The sequence below is a fragment of the Culex quinquefasciatus genome, chromosome 2 (assembly GCF_015732765.1).
Source record: "Culex quinquefasciatus strain JHB chromosome 2, VPISU_Cqui_1.0_pri_paternal, whole genome shotgun sequence".
In the NCBI taxonomy this organism is placed as follows: Eukaryota; Metazoa; Arthropoda; class Insecta; order Diptera; family Culicidae; genus Culex; species Culex quinquefasciatus.
The window spans coordinates 161,072,107-161,092,447 of NC_051862.1; the positions used below are offsets into that span (position 1 = coordinate 161,072,107).

General features: G+C 37.4%; 1 protein-coding gene across 10 annotated transcripts in view; it reads left to right on the forward strand.

Moving 5' to 3' along the window:
- Window positions 1–20,341, forward strand: part of LOC6043724 (protein spire) — a 340,317-nt gene that overhangs the window by 235,920 nt on the left and 84,056 nt on the right. For 9 of the 10 annotated variants that reach the window (XM_038255292.1, XM_038255293.1, XM_038255296.1 and 6 more), the window contains 2 exons: window positions 1,151–1,274; window positions 8,795–8,857. In XM_038255292.1, coding sequence (XP_038111220.1) covers window positions 1,151–1,274; window positions 8,795–8,857 — 187 coding nt within the window. The remainder of the gene's footprint in view (window positions 1–1,150; window positions 1,275–8,794; window positions 8,858–20,341) is intronic. The other variant, XM_038255297.1, reaches the window with a different exon arrangement.

The window sequence follows — 20,341 nt, forward strand, 5'->3', positions numbered from 1 at the left end:
ACTGAATGAATTTCCAAATTTGATTGTTTTTGAGTTAAGATTTTTTTTTTTTAAAACGTAATAAAGCACAGTTACATAGCATTTAAAATAAAAACAAAACGAACAATAATTCCAACAAAAACATGTAATTTACATAAATGTCCCATATGCAAAAACAGCAAGCTGGGAAAAACGCATTTGAAGTTTGTCCCATACATAAGGCTACGTGTTAAGTTTTCGCGAAAAAAACTGGATTTCCTCTTGATTTCTAGAACAAAGTACTGGATGTTATAGGCTCTTTTGAAAGAGCACACAAATTTGAACCAAACTGCATCAATAACTCGAAATCGTCGAAAATGCATATGGGACATTTATGCGATCAGGGGCAGTAAAATTCTATATAAATTTTATTATGTTATATGTTTTCAAAAAAAATCTCGAATGTTTAGAAAAGGGGGGCTTATGAACTGAAAACATTTAGATTTTTTGTGAAATCCCGTTGCACAGTAAAAAAAAAGTTTTTTTCGGCTGAAAAAAGTTCGTAAATACTCAGATATTTTGAAAAATAATGATTGCAATACAACTGGGCAGGTGTAAAATTTATTTTAAAAACTCTTCTTTCATTAAAATTTCAATACCATAACTTGCTATATATTTTTTTCTTCTAGCCACTTTGGCCGAAGCTACGACTCACTTTAAAACTTACACTATCAAAAGAACTTAATTTCATAGCAGTGCACTGTTTACACAGTTACAAATTGTGTAAATTTGGAAGGTGTAAAATTGTCGCTTTTATATTACCTCTACCTATATTACTTTTGTATTAGCTCAATTTAGACTGAAAAAAGTGACAAAACACTGGAATAGTCGCGAATTTTTACATTTCTAGACGTAAAATTACACATTTTTTCTGACATAAAAGATGTACCCATTCCCAGATATAATATTACCATGATTTTGTTTACTTTATTTCAAATACTTTGATTGAGAAAATTTCTCCTCCTATTTCATTTTTCTTACTGTTCAAACAAATTATCTTGAAATGGATGGAATCGATGGAATTACATACTTTTTCCCTTTATTCTAAAACTCAAAGTTCAAGACAAAATCGCGATTCCTAACAGAACCTAACCTTAAACGATATCCCCTTTTGTTCTCCCTCTCCTTCCAGGCCTCCGATCGGAAACTCGCCCCGCAGCCGTTGAAGCGCGTTGCCTGCCCCCGGGAGCAGCTGCTCGATTCCATCCGAAAAGGACGCGTGCTCAAGCCGGTGCATCCGAAGCTGAAAACAAGACGTAAGTACCTACGAAAAGCATAAATTCTGAAGCCATCTTTGAGATTTATAATCACGTTTTAATAATTTCGTTTATCATGGCATATAATTTATCGATGATGTTACATGGTAGCAGCCTCCAAGTTACGCGTTCGCGTGTGTTATACTTTGTATCACGTGGACGTATGTTCCCCAGAGCACGTGCGTGACTTGATTTGATTTACGGGTTTAGAAGAACTTTGGCTTCTTCTGTGTAAAGTTGTTTAAGATATTCCAGTCACGGTGCGAGCTCCCAGCACGTGCACTATAAAACTTCATTTAGACAGCGTTACGACCTTTTAAAGTGTATTGCAGCGTAATTTATCCGATTCGATTATATTTGACCCCCCACATCTCTTTCCATCACCGTGAAACCCTGCGACTATGAATCACAACAGGTTTGCAGAGTTATGAAAGTGGTCACCTTACCGGACACAGACCGGAAATCTCACTTCTCCAACAGCTTCTGAGACCGTAAATTTTTCCACACTTAATACGCAATTCGCTCAATAGGGTCCCCCCGTCTCGGAAAAAGCAGCCAACAGTACATCCCCACGCCCCCACGCACCATTTGAAATCCCCTCCTGGGGCGCCGTGATGGACGACCACGACCGCGTGGAGTTCAACGCCGGGAAAAATGTTAATTGTACGCACGCACACCGGTTATTGCGCGGCTCTGTCACTTTTTGAAAGAGCGAGCGCGCGCGCGTTACAATACAAGAAATATGTAAAGTAGTTTTTCCCACTCGCGGCACATGCAGCAGGTTCCACCGCGGAAAGTGAAAGTGATGGACACGGCAGGTTTGGACTCCCGCGCCACGTAAGGTTTTCATGTTCGAACGAAGGTTTTCCCTACCGGTGCGTTACCGCAGCACGGAACTAATCGCACTTGTTACTTTACGATTCTTATTGCGAGACCTGGTCCGGGTTCAACTCCGTGGTAGATCCTTCGCAGCGGGATATGGGGCCACCTCGGCGATGACGATGAACCCCCCCGTCGTCACCCGAGGACTGCGCGCCGGGCATTGATTATAATCACATTCGAAGCAATCGAACATTAATTGCCGGCTTGGTCCATAGACACAGACGATCAATACAGATGGGGAGGTGTGCCGAAGCTGGCTGGGGGATTTTCAAGTTCAATTGCCAATCCAGTGCATTCAGTTGCACTGAGAGTAACTCTTGATCGTCCATGATTTTGATTTCAGTAGGTAAAATAAATAAGATAATCTCGGGATTTTCTGAAAAATGTTAAACCCGTTTTAAAAATGTAAATCTTTTAAACTAATCCAATAATTGTCACATGGAAGTTTTTGTCTTCTTCCTCCTAAATTGTAGCATTTTTGGATCCAATCCTGAAACATTTTGATTTATTTCTGAGCAATTCCATGTCAAATAGGGAATCGGTTGTACCCGACCCTCTCCGATTTCAATGAAACTTTGTAGACATGTTATCCTCAAGGGGGTGTGGCTGCCAATCCCCCGCGTTGTCAGACCAAAATCCAGCATAAAGCTGACAGACCAAAACTGTCAGACCAAAGCGGGTTTGGCTGCCAATCCCCCTGTCAGACCAAAGAGCAAAAGATAAACAAACTCAAGACACTGATATTGGTGAACACAAATTAGGCAAGACAATTTTGCAACAAAAATATTTTTTCAGCAAAAAATATATTTTGGAGCTAAGAAAAATAGTCTATCGCCTATAAAATGATTCAATTAATCGGTTTCTTATCGAAAACAGATAAAATAAAAAGATTTATAGCACTTTTTGCTTATTTAAAATTTTAACCAAATATTCGGTGTTTACCTAAAGCATCTTGCAATAAAGTATGCGGAATTGTGAATCTTCTTCTTACTTCATCCCCTTGGTTATCCTACGCTTATGTAAGCCATTTTTGTGTACATGGGGCCAGTTACACTCGATAATGACATTTGAGAAGGGCGTAAGTGTTTTAAATATTTTTGTATTTCGTAATTTAAATATTGCTGTATCTAGAAGCCGTTGCATCGTATCAAAAAGTGGTCAAAGACAAACTTGTAGGAAATTGGACGGGCTTTCCGAAAAAAATACACTGAAAGAAAAAAACACTCCACTTTTATGAGATTTTTTGATTTTTAAGTTTATAAGTCAAATTTGAAGGTGAGCCCACGATTTTTTTTTCGTTCAAATTTTTTGTGAAAATAGCCTAAGATGTTACAAAAAGACTCACGAAAAATGCAGGATGGAGCAACTGACCTAAAAAAATACAAAAATCATTTACTGAAACTGTTTTTTTGAAAAGTGCTCTAAACGTCAAAATTTTCAAAAACTGAATACGGGAATCGATTCTCCAGACAATTTTACATAAAAGTTTTCATAATGACCACTGTCCTAAGTCCAATCCTTGTGAAGTTACAGCGGTTTTAAAAATAAAAATGTTGAAAAAATAGGTTTTTTGGTGGTTTTTGGCAATTTCTATATGACAGACTTGATTTTTCAGTCTCGAAAATATTTTTATCGGAAAGCTCGTCCAATTTCCCATAAGTTTGTCTTTAACCACATTTCAATTGGATGTATGGGCTTACAGATATAAGCTAATTTACTCCAGGTTACCATATAAACTATTATGTTTTCAGTTATGAGCAATGTAATTAGCTTATATCTGTAAGCCCATACATCCAATTGAAATGTGGTCAAAGGCAAATTTATGGGAAATTGGACGAGCTTTCCGGTAAAAATATTTTCGAGACTGAAAAATCAAGTCGTTCATGTAAAAATTGCCAAAAACCATCAAAAAATCTATTTTTTCAACATTTTTATTTTTAAACCGCTGTAACTTCACAAGGATTGGACTTGGGACAATGGTCAATATGAAGACTTTTATGTAAAATTGTCTGGAGAATCGATTCCCGTATTCTGTTTTTGAAAATTTTGACGTTTAGAGCACTTTTCAAAAAAACAGTTTCAGTAAATGATTTTTGTATTTTTTTAGGTCAGTTGCTCCATCCTGCATTTTTCGTGAGTCTTTTTGTAACATTTTAGGCTATTTTCACAAAAATTTTGAGCGAAAAAATCGTGGGCTCACCTTCAAATTTGACTTTTAAACTTAAAAATCAAAAATCTCATAAAAGTGGAGTGTTTTTTTCTTTCAGTGTATTTTTTCGGAAAGCCCGTGTCTTTGACCACTTTTTGATGCGATGCAACGGCTTCGAGATACAGCAATATTTATATCACGAAATACAAAAATATTCAAAACACTTACGCCCTTCTCAAATGTCATTATCGAGTGTAACTGACTTATATACACAAAAATGGCTTATATATGCCTAGAATAACATATCTACAAAGTTTCATTGAAATCGGAGAGGGTCGAGAAAAAAGGACCTAAAAAATTCCTGTATTGGGCTGGAATTGCTCTTCTGTATCAGCAAAAAACAATCTGAAACAAGCCATACTATCACATAATTTCGCTGCCGGTCTTCGGGAACTAGGTTGGATTTGATTGTAAAAGTAGTCTATCTTCAGGGGTTGGACCAAAAAGCATATCGATACTTAATTTTTATCTAAAAAGCTCATGTTCGGGGTTTAAACTAGATTTAGAGTAAATTTTTGAATTGATGAAAATTTTATGTTAAAAAATTTAAGGTTGCGTGGGCTAAAGAGCTTATTTTGATCTAATATTTGCAGTTAACAAATCAATGTTTACAAACAACTTTAGATTCATGAAATCTTTTAAACCTTCTAGCTAGCGTTTAGCTTAGCCTAGAGTTTTTTTATCTATTTCTTATTTTATTAAATTTCGTTCTCCCAAAAAAATGCGGGGCAAAAGTGCTCACTCAAATTTGTATGTATTTTTGCATGGAAAAAATCTAACTCATCGGATAGCTCTTATTTCTGATAATATAGACTCTAAATCACTGGAAAAATATTGCTGCCAAAATTGAACCAAAAAATATGTTTTTTGCAAAAATTTGAAGGTTTTAAACCTTAAAAATTAAGCGTAAGTGCTACTTAGTTAAAAAAAAGTCAGATTACTGAATTCAAGTCAATTTGGTGTAACCAAATAAGATCAAACATAAAGCCTTTGTTTAACGATACTATTCGAACTAGTTGCTTAAGAAAGCTTGAACCAATTAGGGGAAATATGCCAATTTTAAGCCTAATAAGCGGTCGTGTTTAAATGATGCTGGATAATCTGGATTGTTCCTTGAAATTCACTTAAACCAAGTACACCAACGAGTAGAGCAACTTTTTGTGAACATTTCTGTTTATTTTCACTTTTATTAAAGGTTATGCTATTCCTGTTACAAGCATTTAAAAAAAATATTTCAAAAATGCATTCTAAGCAGTCGAGTGCATTGGGCCACGCCTATTTTTCTATTTTCAGCTTAGTTCTTTTTTTCTTCCAGCGCTCTTTTGGGTCCGCTTAGTGCTGCCAAAATTGATGAGATTTTAAGCGAACACTCACGAAAAGTAGCATTCGTTTCCTGGCAGCACTTGCTCACACCAACAGGCGCTGCACCAGCATGTTGGTGGGCACCCTTTGTTCTTTATTTGCCTTCGCTCCTCGCTCGGTTTTCTTCAGCCTTCGATTGGAATGGGTATTCAAAATTGAAACGTCAAAAGACATAGCGCGTTTGTTTTTTTGTTGGTGCTTGCTAATTATTTACATTTTTCGGGATTATTTTTCAAGTGAGTGACTAAAGAATGTGCAAAAGAACATGTTGCCGGTAGTTGGAAGCAATTTTATATCTTAAGCGCTTTGAAATCGTTAGCGCAAGTGAAAAGATATTGATGGCGACTTTCGTTAAGCAGTTAACCTCTCATCTTGTGTGTGGATGTGTGTGCCACCAAAATGATGAGAAATGGTCTCGCAACATAGAAATTAGATCAAAAGTGCATTAAATTTGATCTTTTTGGTCAATAAGTGGCATAAATTTGCGTGCTTACTCGAGGCGGTGCTGTTGTTGGTAAATTTATAGCCTGAAAAGTATTTTGGAGCTTTAATCCAGCATCAAACTCTCCATATGACGAAGTTAGGTGTTTGATTAGAAAGGGTATATTTCCCCTACGCATAGTTTTGAAAATATTTACCATCAAACTTTAAAAATCGATTTCCTCAATGGTCATTTTCACAAGATAACACGCAAGCGACGAACTGTCAACCTTCCAACGCATTTTTTTCTAATGCGATTTCAAGATCAAACGTCAAAAAGCGTCATACGACAAGTTCTCGTCTCGTCTCGGTCTCGTCGATATGGATTGCAAGGTTATATATCTGAGAAATATCGTTCCGACGTTTAAGGGACCCTTACTCACCACCCAGGGAAGGAGTATCCAACCGGGAACCGGCAAACTGGTTTCCCGGTGGGAGCGCAGACCCACGATGACGGCAATAGGCCTATCCGACAATCTATAATAAGACACTGCTGCACCATACGATTGCCCCGATCCAGCTTTCCGCTGAAAAACGCACACCGAGCAAATTAATCATATCGAAATCGTTGACAGTTTGTTATTAATTTAATAAATTGTACCGGGCCGCAGCGCCGGGATTGGCCGGCAAGCTGGATGATAAAGTAAACGTTGTTTGACAGCAAGTTGTAGCAGCGCGCACTTGTGACAGAGGCGAATGCCCGGGAGTAATAAATTTGCATAAAAACAGTTGCTGAAATGTGGTGGACATAATTATTACTGTTTTGAAAGCGCCATTTCATGTTTTGTTACTGGTTTGGTTTACTATTACTAAAATATAAACAGCTCAAGATAGCCAAGAACAAACTCAACGGGCTTACAAGTCTAACTGCCGCACTTGATACCGAGCATGCTTGTTCAAAGTCTTCGACATACAGATGATCCATAGCTTGCTCAAAGTCTTCCTGCATACAGGGATTCGCACAATTCGGAATAATCAATGCTCTCGGTACAGCCACACTTGAATTGTCGTAATACATCATCCTGACCTCAAAATCCGTCGAACTCAGCTGATGCAGTTCGAACGCCACAGCTGATCCATACTCGGGATTCGCCGAAACTTGATCGAGCATTTCCATACTGTTCAGCAAACTCACCAGGGTCAGGTCGTGACCCGAGTAGAGGAAAATCGACCTGTCCGGATCGAGCGTTCCGTCGCGTTTGGCACGCATGGTTCGGAGGAACTCGGATATGATGACACCTCCTCGCAGCCGTTTGAGTTTCGCCGTGGGAGTGTACATCAGCCGCATGTATCCCGAGTAGAATGAAAGCGCCCTTTCCGGGTAAAGTGGTGCGGTCCACTCCGAGAGTTCCAAACCGGTGTAGGATTCGATAATTATCGCGTCGTAGAATAAGGCCAACTTTCGCAACGAATCAACGGCCATTCCAGCATGCTTTGAGATATACTCAAGCTGTTCGGTGCCATTTTTCACCCATTCTCTGAACTCTTCCGATGGATTTTTGCGAAACATTGATTCTAGTTCCTCATACTTCGGACACGGCTTCGATTGGTAGATTAGCTGGAACAAAACAGTGATTAGTTTGTCTATGTAGTACAACAACCTGTAACTCACATTATCGTCCGCCTCGGATAGAACGTTCACCGCTACCGGTTGCCAAGCGATTGAAATGTTGATGGTTTCATCCGGAGGAACCATAAAGCTTGCTGCCAGAGCCTGTGCACTCATAATGCATCGTTCGTACAGGCTACTGGCGACGTACATGCGATCGGCAAAGTATAGTCCATTTGACGGAATAAGTGCTCCGTATCGACTCCGTAGGTGTTGTCCAAGTTCAAACATTTGTTCCGTACCTTGCTGCGACAAGATTTCTGATTCTCTTCGAAGAGCTTACCACCGTCATGGCTTGGTATCCACCGATCCAGGGATAGTCACGATGCGGATCCGTAGGATACGTTGTGGCCGGACTGCGAGCTCCGTGCCGGAACAAAACTGTTACCATACGGAGCGTCGACTGGGAGTAGCTTCGTGTTGCTAGAGCTATCAAAAGTACAAACGTAATCTTCGCGAACATTTTGCCGAGTGAGTTGGATCCCAGTTCAAGGTATTTGATATATACATGAAGAATAGGGATAGGATGGTGTTGGCGATACAAGCGTAATCTTTGACGGATTACTTAAGATTGGGAACCATCTTTGGAAGGTATTTTAAAGATAATGAACAGCTTGGTGATAAGATGCCAATAAAGGGGTAGGTCTTGGTCGCGCTTATAGTAAATGTTTATGGTATCATTCAATGCAGTTTGTTCATGCTTATCAAATCCACATAGATTAGTTAAAGTGTGGTTGGACTAGATATCTCGCGTTGAAGAAAGGCAACGATTGTAATCAACATTCATAACAGAGCTCGGTTATGACTGGACTGGACCACTCCAATGCATTCGAAAACTTGTTCATTGTCCGTTACTTTGTTCTTAAACCAAATCACCCAGATACGACCTCCTTCAATCCCTCTCTTATCACATCTGTGTCAGCACGACGTTCACAACTCATTCGCTTTCTTGTTTAACCCCAATATCTTCCCACATAGGCGTCGCATCCATGATTTCCATCATGTTCCCAATGCCACAACCATTTCATTGCATCAACATCTGTAAGTAGCAACAAGCAGCTCATGTGTGTGTGTGTTTTGTGTTGTCCCCCGCATGTTGCTCGTTGTGCGATGTTGTCCCATAGCTCACCGTGCCGCCGCTGTGTCAACAGGTCCAAGAATCTGTTCCACAAACCCGCCGGAATACCTGCCGCGTGACGACCGCCGGTCGTGAGAGCATATTTTTGCACTCGACCTACTTCCCCGGCATCTGGGTCTGGGATGTTTTCTATCCGTCACTAAAGCTACTACTTCTACTGCGGTGTGTGTGGTAGTGACCTTCTTGCGTAATTTATTACACGCCCCGTAACCGAGTTCTGCTGCGGATTTTCTCCGGAAAAGATCTCACGGCGTAGCCGTAGTTCAAACAAAAAAGCAGAACAGTGCCGCGACGAGGTATGCATGCAATTTCCACGCGGTTTTCTTCCATTGGACGAGGTCCAGAAAGCCTGGGGGTCGTAAAAATAGAAGATAAATTTTCACGCCCTACCTTCGCGATGATGTAGCACATATTGGATAATGCTCCCACAAGTGCTTGCTGCAAAAACGACGCAGAACAATCAGCTACTGCGGTATTATACACAAAAAAGTGGCATCTCTTGGTTGTACACAACAATGTGGTAGCGGTTCCGGAAAGTTATGTTGGTACGTTGATGATACTCTATGATACTCTGCAGTGAGTGGAACTAGCGCGCTAAACTTCCCCCCTCAACGTCCCACAAATTGGCAATCTCCATCGGAGACGGGAGTTTGTTCGTACATAGATATTAAGGATGTTTAGCAAGGCGATAATTAAAACATTTGAGAATCTTAAGAAAATACCAACCCTCTTTTAAGTATCTTTTTATTTTCTAAATTTCTCGCTTTCGGAATTTCATTTAAATGTTTTGATTGAACTTTACTTAGCATTACTAGCAGTCGATACTAATCTATTTCGTTGAAGTTTTAATTTATTGTCAAAACAATGTGAAGAGATTGATAGTATTTTAGGTTCACAAGAAGAACATTTTTGTTTGATGATTTGACAACCCCATCTTTAGTTATGACCACTTAACTAAACATAACTTCAATAAGTCAAATGTTGTAAATCATTACGAAAATGTCTTTTGAATCTTACATTTATGTACTTTGTTGCAATGAAACATCAAAGATAAATCTGATAAATTTGGATGATCCTGCAACATAGTAATTTGATCACTGTAAATATAAAGCAAATCAGATTTTCTGTAATGTGGAATATACAAAAAATATTATGAAAAAACATCTTACAGGCTAATTATTAACGGTACACATCATGCAGAGCTTTTGCACCTAGATTTTTGTTACAGACATTTTGGTATCTTCAAAACTACGGGTACTATAGATGTAATTTTTTATTCATCCCAAAAGTACTGTCTACAAAATTATTTACTTGCAGGATTGGGTCCGTAAGTTTGACAACTTTGGAAGAAGAAGACAACAATCAAAAAATTTATAATTTCGTCAAAAGTATGATATGAGGAAAATTATCTATTTTTACTGATTTTCAAATCTGTTTTGTTTTTAATTAATCAAATATTTCTCAAAAAAATGTTAACATTGAAAATCGAACCAAAAGTTTCCCATGCATCGTCAATTAAAAATTACAGGCTAATTAGGTGACGATTGAAAAAAATCATTTTCATCGATTCAAAATCTTTGTGATGCTGTATCTCTGAAACTAATTACAAGATATTTGAAGACTTAGAGAAAAAAAAGTAAAGCAAAAATTACCCAGCTTTTCAAAAGAAAATAATTTTTGAATGTGTTTTTTTATGGAATATTTTTAAAAGGCAAAAAAAATTGAAAATAAATACCCAAAAATTGCTATAACTTAAGAACGTTATATTTTATCAAAAAAAAAATGTAAGGACTTTTCAATTGCAACTTTGATCAGTAATTTTTTGTCCAGATTTTCGATATTTTCACAAAAAAACACTATAGATGTTATTTCAGTGCCCTAAAAAATATAAATAAAAATCGATAATTAAAAAAAATATTTTGGGAATTCAACATAAAGTCCTAAAAGTTAAATAACACCTCAGGCCCAATGTCACCCCTGATAACAATATCTATTTTTCTGAAAAGTCCTTATCATAAACTACAACTTTACTGACTACTAGAATTTACTCAATTTGCACTATGAGAAGCAAATTTAACGATTTTCACTGTATCACAATTTGTATGTAAAATATTTAAATTTTCGCGCGATACCGTATTTTTTGCGTCGTTTGATGCTTATTTTGCAAATCATTTTTTTTTGAGTATTGTTATTTAAAATTGTTATACATTAAAAATAAGTCAATAAAATTTTGAGACGTTTATTTTTAAAATATGCGATCTTTGTGAAATTTCAATTATTCATTTAAATTGCTAAAAGTGACAATCTATACCAAAAATCGCGTTGTTTGAAACCCATATTACCAGTTTAACAAATTTTGTGTGTTTTATGGTTTTTTGAGTACTTTTACTTGCTACATGATCAAAACAAATGTTTTTTATTTCCAAATTATGAGATGATTTTTTTTATTAAAGTTATAAAAAGTTGCTTTAAATGTGATGGTTATCACCGATAAAATTATCGTATATCGATAACAATAACATTATCTTGAAAGTAGGACGATACAACTCTCGGTGTTCATCATTATTGATATCTACGATAAATACAATTACTGTGACAATGGTTTTAAACATTCTTAGCTTGCGTAATTTGTAAAAATAATTATATCAGTAATTGTTTAATTGTTTTGCAGAACCTCAAACGGCTTCAAGCATAAAGCCCAAGAACTCAAACCCAATTTCAAAACAGTTGGCATGTTTCCTCCTGATCATGACCATGAAGACCATTCTTGAAGTTTTTGGAAACATGACCCTCAAAAACGAGTAGCCAAACAGTTGAAGTTATTTTAGTTTTATACAAAAAGTAGCTGTTCGTTCGTCGTTTTTTTTTTTTCATAAACCGTTTATCCATCGTTAATCGTTCTTTTTTCTCTACTTCAATCGAACAGCAAAAAAATATCCAACAGCCTCCAACAATTTTCGAACAAGCATCCAGCGCGACTACCGTCAAATGGAATTTCTATGTTTGCCTCGACTTCCTTATCGCATCGAGCATAGAGAGGGCAATTCAAGCAACTTCTTATGGCTATTGGGTCACTGGGTAGTACGCGCGTGAGTAGTCACTTCTGAGGTCTATTCCCATCGCCTATCGCCGGTTGGTTGTAATTGTATAACGCGTATGTACTTTGTAACGCTTCCTGGACATACAGCATTTGATAAACCCTTGGAATCTGTGCCGATGCCATTAGTTGACGTTCCACAGTTGCATAATTGCAGTCGGAAGTGACAACATGCTTCAGAAGTGTAATTACAACAACTGATATCTTTGCGCTACTCCACGATCAATTCCAGGAAAACATCTCATTCTGCTGAACTTGAGGTGAAAGCTCCAATTTTGAGGGTTCATTTTATTCGGAGGGACGCCCAACCAAGTTCAAGTTCCCACAGGGCTTCGCGACCCCCTCGAAGACAAAGAATTGGTTCAACAACCTCGACCCTCGCAGGCAGACACTTTCGCAAAAGTTGTGTTTATACGCCAGCAGGCTAACTCCTCATAATTTATACTATGTGTTACACGTCACGCAAACCTTCTCCGGCTCCTCCAAAGTCTGAGTTGAGTCAACTCAACGCGTCGACGCCGCCGCACCCCAAGTTTCAGCATAAAGAATACGACTTAATTACCGAAAACGGCACGGGGTCGTCTTTGGCAGGCAGGCAAATTGTATCAAGGTAGAGTGAGTCGAGAAAGAGTCCACGGAACTGCGCTGTAGAGTTTGAGTTTGATATGCAGAAGTCATATTTTGAACAAAGTTATAGGTATCACCTTTTACTCTTCCTGGGGGAATCAACAACAAAGTGGGAGCCTGAGGGATTTAAATATGTTTTCACCAGCTTTGCCAATCAAAACTTGACTTTGGTGGTTAATGTTCAGGGATGTTCCGATTTCCTTCTCGTTGATTTAAAATAATTTAATTTAATTTATCTTTTCCCTAAAAGGAAACCCACAAGTTTCCCCAAATCAACTGATTAACTGCCAATCATCGACAAACGCCAACCTATTTCCAAATATCCGTTCCCAAAAGCAAATCTGGAACCATTGACTCATCAAGAAACCACAATTTCGGTACGCTATTCCAGGTGATGTCTTAATCTTCTCCTGGGAATCAATCGTATCGTCGCTGGGAGGTGATCAATATTTTAAAATGGTTTAAATTATCGCCGCGGAAAACAACAACGGTCAGACGTTCAACAAATGAGGCTCGAAGATTCCAAGTAAATTTATTACGGGAGCTTTCGATGAGATTTGTGCTGATTTGAAGCTGTTTGTAGCTTTGGGGATGTCTTCCCGGAATAACTTAATCTGTTAACATTTAATTCAGTTTTTTGCCTGATTTGTGTTCTTCAACAATTTGCTTGTTTTTCTAATTTTAAGCAATCAAAAATCAGCTTGAATCTGCAACAAATTAGGATAAAATATAGTCAAAGATATAACAGCGTTAACTACATGTTTATTCTAAGCTCGAGAAAAAGGAAAACTTCCATATAAATTCCCCCTTTTTCTCGAGCTTGGGAGTTTAGGTGTTAATCAAATCTGAGATTTTAGTTAAAAACACGTCATCGAAATTTCTCTATTTCGTCTTGATCGTGCTATTTTGTCGCATGTGCATTCGCAATTTTGTGAAGCTATCATTGCCTCACCTTTGGACCTTCACAGATCTCCAAAATTCATTTTCTATTCTGATATATTCAACAAATACCAAAAAATACCTTGAAATTTTGAGCCTTTTCATATGAAATAAGTAGGGTTAGTGAATTTTCACGATTTCGCGGACAGCGGGAAATTCGTGAAATTTGCAGATATCAGTGAAATCCGGTGAAATTTATCAATTTTCTCAAATCAATTCTTTAAATTAATAACATAGTACATATTTCATTCATAAAATACTTTTTAAGTAAATTTTATTTGTTTTCTATTGAAAAGCGTGATATAAACCATTTGAAGAATTGATAGCAAAACATACAAAAAAAATCAAATTATTCGCTCTACAGCATTGCCTTGGCGTTCTCGATTGCGAGATTCCTACTCGAAACTAGGTGTGTGAAGGTTTGATTGTTGAGGCAATTACAAACCTCTTTTTACACCTAAGCTTCCATCTACCCCGGGATTCGAACCGACGACCTCTGGATTGTTAGTCCAACTGCCTACCAGCGACTCCACCGAAGCAGGACCCAGGGAGACGACTCCTACACCTGGACTGAGCTATCGACCTAACCTCTAGGTTAGACCGGGACCAACATTTACTTCCCCATCCGATGGAAGGCGTGATCAGACAAATCTCGTCTCAAAATTTGCTACCGGGACCGTCTGGGATCGAACCCGGCTAGCAAAACATACATGAACATGAAATTGATAGCACGTTTACTGAGAAATGAAAGCTGCGAAAACTTAAATGATGTTAACAAAAATCAGTCAAAGAAAAAAAAAATATGCTCGATTTTTTTTCATTTTGTCTTTTTTAACCAAAATATGTTTTTTCGAACAAGTATATTGCGATTTTTTTTAAAGATTTTTCAGATTTTTTTTATTTAAGTGATTTTTTTGTAGAAATAACTTAAAAGCTAACATTCATGCAAAAGAAAATAGTCGTCTTTCTCTTTCTCTCCGGTTAATGATTTGACCGGAGGAGCAAAACAAAAAAAAAGATTGAGAAATTGAATTCCATCAGAGTAAAGAAAAATAATGAGGCAATAATTTTTTGATTCTCTAAATATTAGTTTATCTTTTTTTCTTAGGAAACTTACTAAATTTAGCAATATTTTCATTAGCCGTAATAACAATTTAACCATTATTTAATTTGAAAGATTTAATTTTAAAGAAATTAAAAGATTTAAATTTGGTTCATTCGAGATGAATCAAATATTTTTGTAAGTTAGTTATTTTTCTATTTAGTTTTTCTATCTTTGAAGTCGCCTTTTAAGAACATTTGAGATTTTTGTAAGTCCTGTTTACGATATTTAATTATTTTGGTAAATAACTCCCGCGAAAGTAAAAAAAAAAATTTTTTTCGTTTTTTGTTCTGACTTTGAATAAAATTTTGAAGATTTCGTTACAGGTTAAATTATTTTGGTCAATTGATTTTAAATTTAGTTTTTGAAAAGTGAGATAAAATCTTCAAAAATATTTCCAACTGGGCAAAATGTCGCAAAAAAAATATTTTAATTGTTAGATTGTTTTGTTGAATTTGGCTTTGGGACCATCCATAAACCCCGTGGACACTTCAGGGGGGAGGGTTGGTATGGCGATTGTCCACGCTCCATACAAAAAAGTTTTTTTTTGTATGGACAATTGTCCACGGGGGGGGGGTCGTTGAGATTTCCAAAAAAGGGTCCACGTGGTTTGTGGAAGGTCCCTTTGATATGAGATTCAATAAAAAGATAAAATATTTGCAAATCAGCGAAAACTGTTCAGCTATGATAGTCTATCACTAAAAAAGCAGCTCAATAAATGACAATACGCATGCCCTACATTTTGGTTACAAAATAAATATAGACTCCATGCATAAACCAAGCAGATTTTTTTTTATATCAGTAAATTTTTTTTTTGTGTCACGTTCAAATTAAGTTAGGATTTTTTTAGTTTATTGAAAACAATATATAATAAAGCATAGAAAGCAGTTTCTGTATGTTTGACATAAGATTTTCATAGTTATTTTAATATTTTTCACGTTCCGCGAAATTTCCGACAAATTAGGTGTTTTGAAATTAAGGTCCCCGTGAAATTTGCCATTCTTGAGCGTGAAAAATCACTAAGCCTAGAAATAAGGTTCCGTTCAGGTCGTGCTATCTTGACACACCGTACAACAGCCATTGGCCAATTGTCACTCCTGCAATCACGCCTACTTAGATCGTCCAATTTCCCGGGGTATCAAAATTCCCAAAAAACGGAAATTTAGGGCAACCTGAAAAAAAAAATTATGCATTTTAAGTTTCTTTTTGATTGAAATCCAATTTGTCAATTTTTTTTTCTTTAGAAAGCAATACAAATTTAACATTTGTGTTTTATATATTTGAAATATTTACATTTTTTAACAAACTCCCTTTCCTACTGTTCGTGAACACTCAAGTCAGATAAAACCTCCAAAATCACTACAAAAGAGCTTTCGCTGCGCCCTTAATCCAGCCTGCATAGAAACCCCTTCCCCCGAAAGAAGCTTTATTACAGCATCATTAGCGACGGTGTTTATGATAATGATGTCGTTTATGTGTTTGCCGGGACGACACAAGTCGCGCGCTGGACTCTAAAGCCCTTCCCCTGGGACGCCACCATCGAGGGGGTGAAGGCGCGTAAAGACGAAATCCAATCATCGGAACTTTGGAGTGCCGGGAAAGGAAACTGTAACTCTTGATTTGCTCGTCCCTTAAAACAGTTTGAAAGTTGTGAAGTTATTTCAAAATATTCAAAAGATTAACCAGATTGAATAAATTGAAATAAAAATTGTTACAAACTTTGAAAATATAGATTTTTATAAATAATAAGCATTCGAGGGTTAAACGCTCCAAAATAGTTGGGAAGCAACGCGCGTGGCCCTTAAAAGCTTGTCAAATATTTTTGGTGGATCTGTGGATGATTGGAGCGTGTCACTTTTTTTCTCGTGTTAACCCGCTGCATTTGAAGGTGGAAAGAGGGTAATCTTGGAGTTTGAGGGGGAACAATATGGAAATGACGGTGGCCATGAATTTTGGAGTGCCCATTTGGTGAAAAGGGAAAAAAGGGGGTTACCACCGCGGGTGAAAAATAAAGGGGGAACCATCTCACCAAATGTAGGTTAGTCGTGTGAGTGTGTCATCATATTTTTTTATTATGTTTGTATGCTCATGAGGGACGAGGCAGAAGTGGGGTGGGGCGGGTGATGTTTAAGCTCATCATCACCCATCAGCAGAGCGACGATGAAGATGAAAGGGCACACACTTGAAGAGACCTACCTGGGATGCGGAGTTGCAGAATTCAAATGTGTGTTTGGGGAACACCAACCGCGAGAGCGAGAGATTATGACGGAATGAGTGAAAATGAGCTTTTGTTGTGACAGCTTGTAGGCACATTTTTATGCTAATGGACGCGTCGTCTTCTGGTCGTTTTTTTTTTTTTTGCTTACATAAAATTGTTTGATTTAGGGACAGGAAGCTGCCCATCTTCAGCGCGTAGGTTGGAATTGTTGGGGCAGGTGAAAATTTTAGTTAATGTGCTACCCGTTTGTTTAACGTTTGTAACGGGTTGCACTAGATTGCTGATGTCTGTTAGAAGGCATTTTAATTTTGCTTTTCATACGAGTTGGGGTTGGCATTGTTCGGTTTAAATTTGTGAAACAGTTTTACAAATGCTAATCATTAATACCAAATTTAGTATCTCGATAATTTTTCAAAAACTTGAATGATCTCTAATAACCACACACATTGTTCATTTTTAATCAATATTATACTCAAAATCCACAGTCACTGGAAAAATCCAGCTTGTAATGTTCTTTAGAGTTCGACGCAGTCGTGATATCTTGTCGCACATCGCTTTTTGGCGTTCCGATAAACTGCGTTTTAATGTTTGACCATGAATAAACAGAAACGAGAGCACGCAATGTAAACGATAACAAACATGTTTTGTTAGGTTGACCATTTTGTGCATTGCCCCGAAGTTTGGTTGAATTTGGTTGCCGGAGTCTAGAGATAGAACTAAAAATGTTCACGGTAGTCGAGCTTTTACTTGTGTCAAACGCGTTCTGATCTGAAATCCTTTTGGTCAATTGTCGCACTTACATCAATTTTCAGGATGTGTCAATATAGCACGATATGATTGAAACTTCTTTCATATGAAAAGTGACAAAAATGCACGATTTTTTTTTCTATTTTTATTGAATATCTCAGGATTGAAATCGAATTTCGGGGATCTGTGAAGGTCAAATTTGGTCCAAAATGCACGTACGACAAGTTAGCACGACGGCGACGATGTTGATCAATAACATAACATCTCGCACGTAACAGTTACGTTTTGTAAAGTTTATCTTTATGTGGAACACTTGTGTATGGAATGCGAGAGCATTATTCTGTGCATACTATGGCAGTGTTACCAGATCTGCATTTTTCAGTTACCTTTTCGACCATGTAACCGTTTCCCTGAAATTAATTTTGAAGCTAATTTACATCATCTTCGCAATCCTATAATTTAAAATAAATTTTACTTGGATGCTCATGATGTTTTTTTTACCGTGTTGTTAGAACCCCAATATCTATATTTCATCTTTTGTAGAATAACTTTCAAAGAACAAATTCTCAGTGTTTGGTTCTGATTCAATGTGTATAATTGATGGAATCTCTAGTTCTGATAAGCATGATAAATAAATTAATTTATCGACTGAGCAATCCTAAATTATCAAACAAAAAATATCACAAAATAATTTAAACACGGTAATTGCAGAGAAGTTCTCTACGGTTTCGCAATTTTTTCCAGATTTTTTTTTAGTTTGGATTGAACTTTTCCTATGCCAAAAGAAGGCATTTTGCATCGTTGGTTTTTCCTCACAAGCTTGCAAAAAATTTTGGCCGCTAGTCATACAAAATGAGTATGTAAATGTATGATATTCTGTATCTTGAGAAGGGATTTCCTGAACGATTTGGTGTCTGCGGCAAAGTTGTAAATCTTGCTTAGGAGATAGGAAGTTTAGATAAAGCAGCGTTTTTTTTTGGAAAATATCGAAAATGTGGACAACAAATTATTACAAATGATTTCTTAAGGCAAAATCAAATTTGCAATCGAAAAGTGCTCTACATTTTTTTAAATTAGAAAATATAACTTTGATTTTAGTTTTCAGCCAAGTTTGCAATTTATATTCAATAGAAATTTCTATTTTGAGTTATAAAGGTGGTGGGGCATTGTATAACAATCGATGGGGATGGTGGGGCATGTATGAAAATCGATAAACTTCTCTCTTCGAGTTTTTCAAATTTTATTCAAAGTCACCCTCAAGTGAAAATTTGAACATAAACGGTGCAGATCTGGCAATTTTGTAGAAAAAATAACAATTTTTGAATAAAAATTGTGATTTATTTCGAAAGTCACAAAAATTAATTTTGTTCTAGGAAATCTCCAAATTTCGCTGAATTTTTCATCAAGTTGAAAATTGAAAAGTCGAAAAAACTACTTTTTTGCTTGACCCTCTCCGATATCAGTTACACTTTGTAGGCATGTTATCCAAGGCTTATGAAAGACATTTTTGTGAATATGGAGCCAGTTGCACTCGAAAATGTTACATAAATAAATAATAAATAATTAATAAAAAGTGGTCAAAAACCAAATGTATAAAATTTGACGTGATTTGAAAAAAATGAACTTTTTTTCGCTCGATTCATCATCTTCAAAATCATTTAACAACATCGTATTTTTGAAAATAGGTCTAAACATCTCAATTTTCTTAAACCAAGCACGGAATCTATTAACTGGGCAATTTTACATAAAAGTCCCACTCCCACATTTACTGTTGTACTTATTTCTATCGTTGTAGACCACTTTAAACAAAAGAGTGTCATTGATTTTTTTTGTATTTTTTTTTTTTTTTTGGAGACATGCCATTTAGTTGGAAAGGTAAAAAATGACTTGTAACACTAAATAAGAGATTGATTTTGGCTTGAAAAGAATGTACAATAAATTAAAATACAAAATTTTCAGTCACGCTCATTGTGAGCGCATTTTCTCGTCAACATCAAACTCAAAAACTCTTCAGTCCCTTCCTGGAAAAACTCGCTCCCGAAAAAAAAAACGCCAACAACCACCACAAAATTTCACTCACTCCAGACACTTGTCCCGGGACAGCGAAATCCCCCCGCCGGGCTCGCGAGACCTGTTTCGTTGACCCAGAAATGCTGCTGCTGCTTGTAACCGTCGGGACTCCACTAGTGAAGGTCTCCGCGGCTATCGCGTAGTAAATTCGTGAAAATACCATGCTTGGGTAGTGTTTGTGTGTCTGGTGGTTTTCTCCCAGCGAAGACCCGGCTCATCGTCCACCAACAACATCCCAGTGTGCAGCCAGCGCTACCAACGAACTTCCATAACCCGCCACCAGAGGAGCTGTAAGCTGTGGGCGGGGAGGCGAAAGGAGTCGTGACAGGAAGGATGGGGATCAGGGGTGAAGGCTCGGATGAAGATGAGGAGGCAAGGGGAAGAACTAGGACCGCCATCATGCTGGGAGTCCGCGGAATCGTTCTATTCCCCGGACGACGCCAAAGCGAACAGATCTGTCGACTACCATCTGTTCCGCCAAGTTACTTTTAATAGTGCCCAGCAGTGCCCATCAGTGCCCAGAAGTGCCCAGCATCACCAGCTGGACCAGTAGGAGAGCAACGCCGAGTTGCTAGAGTGCAGGAGTT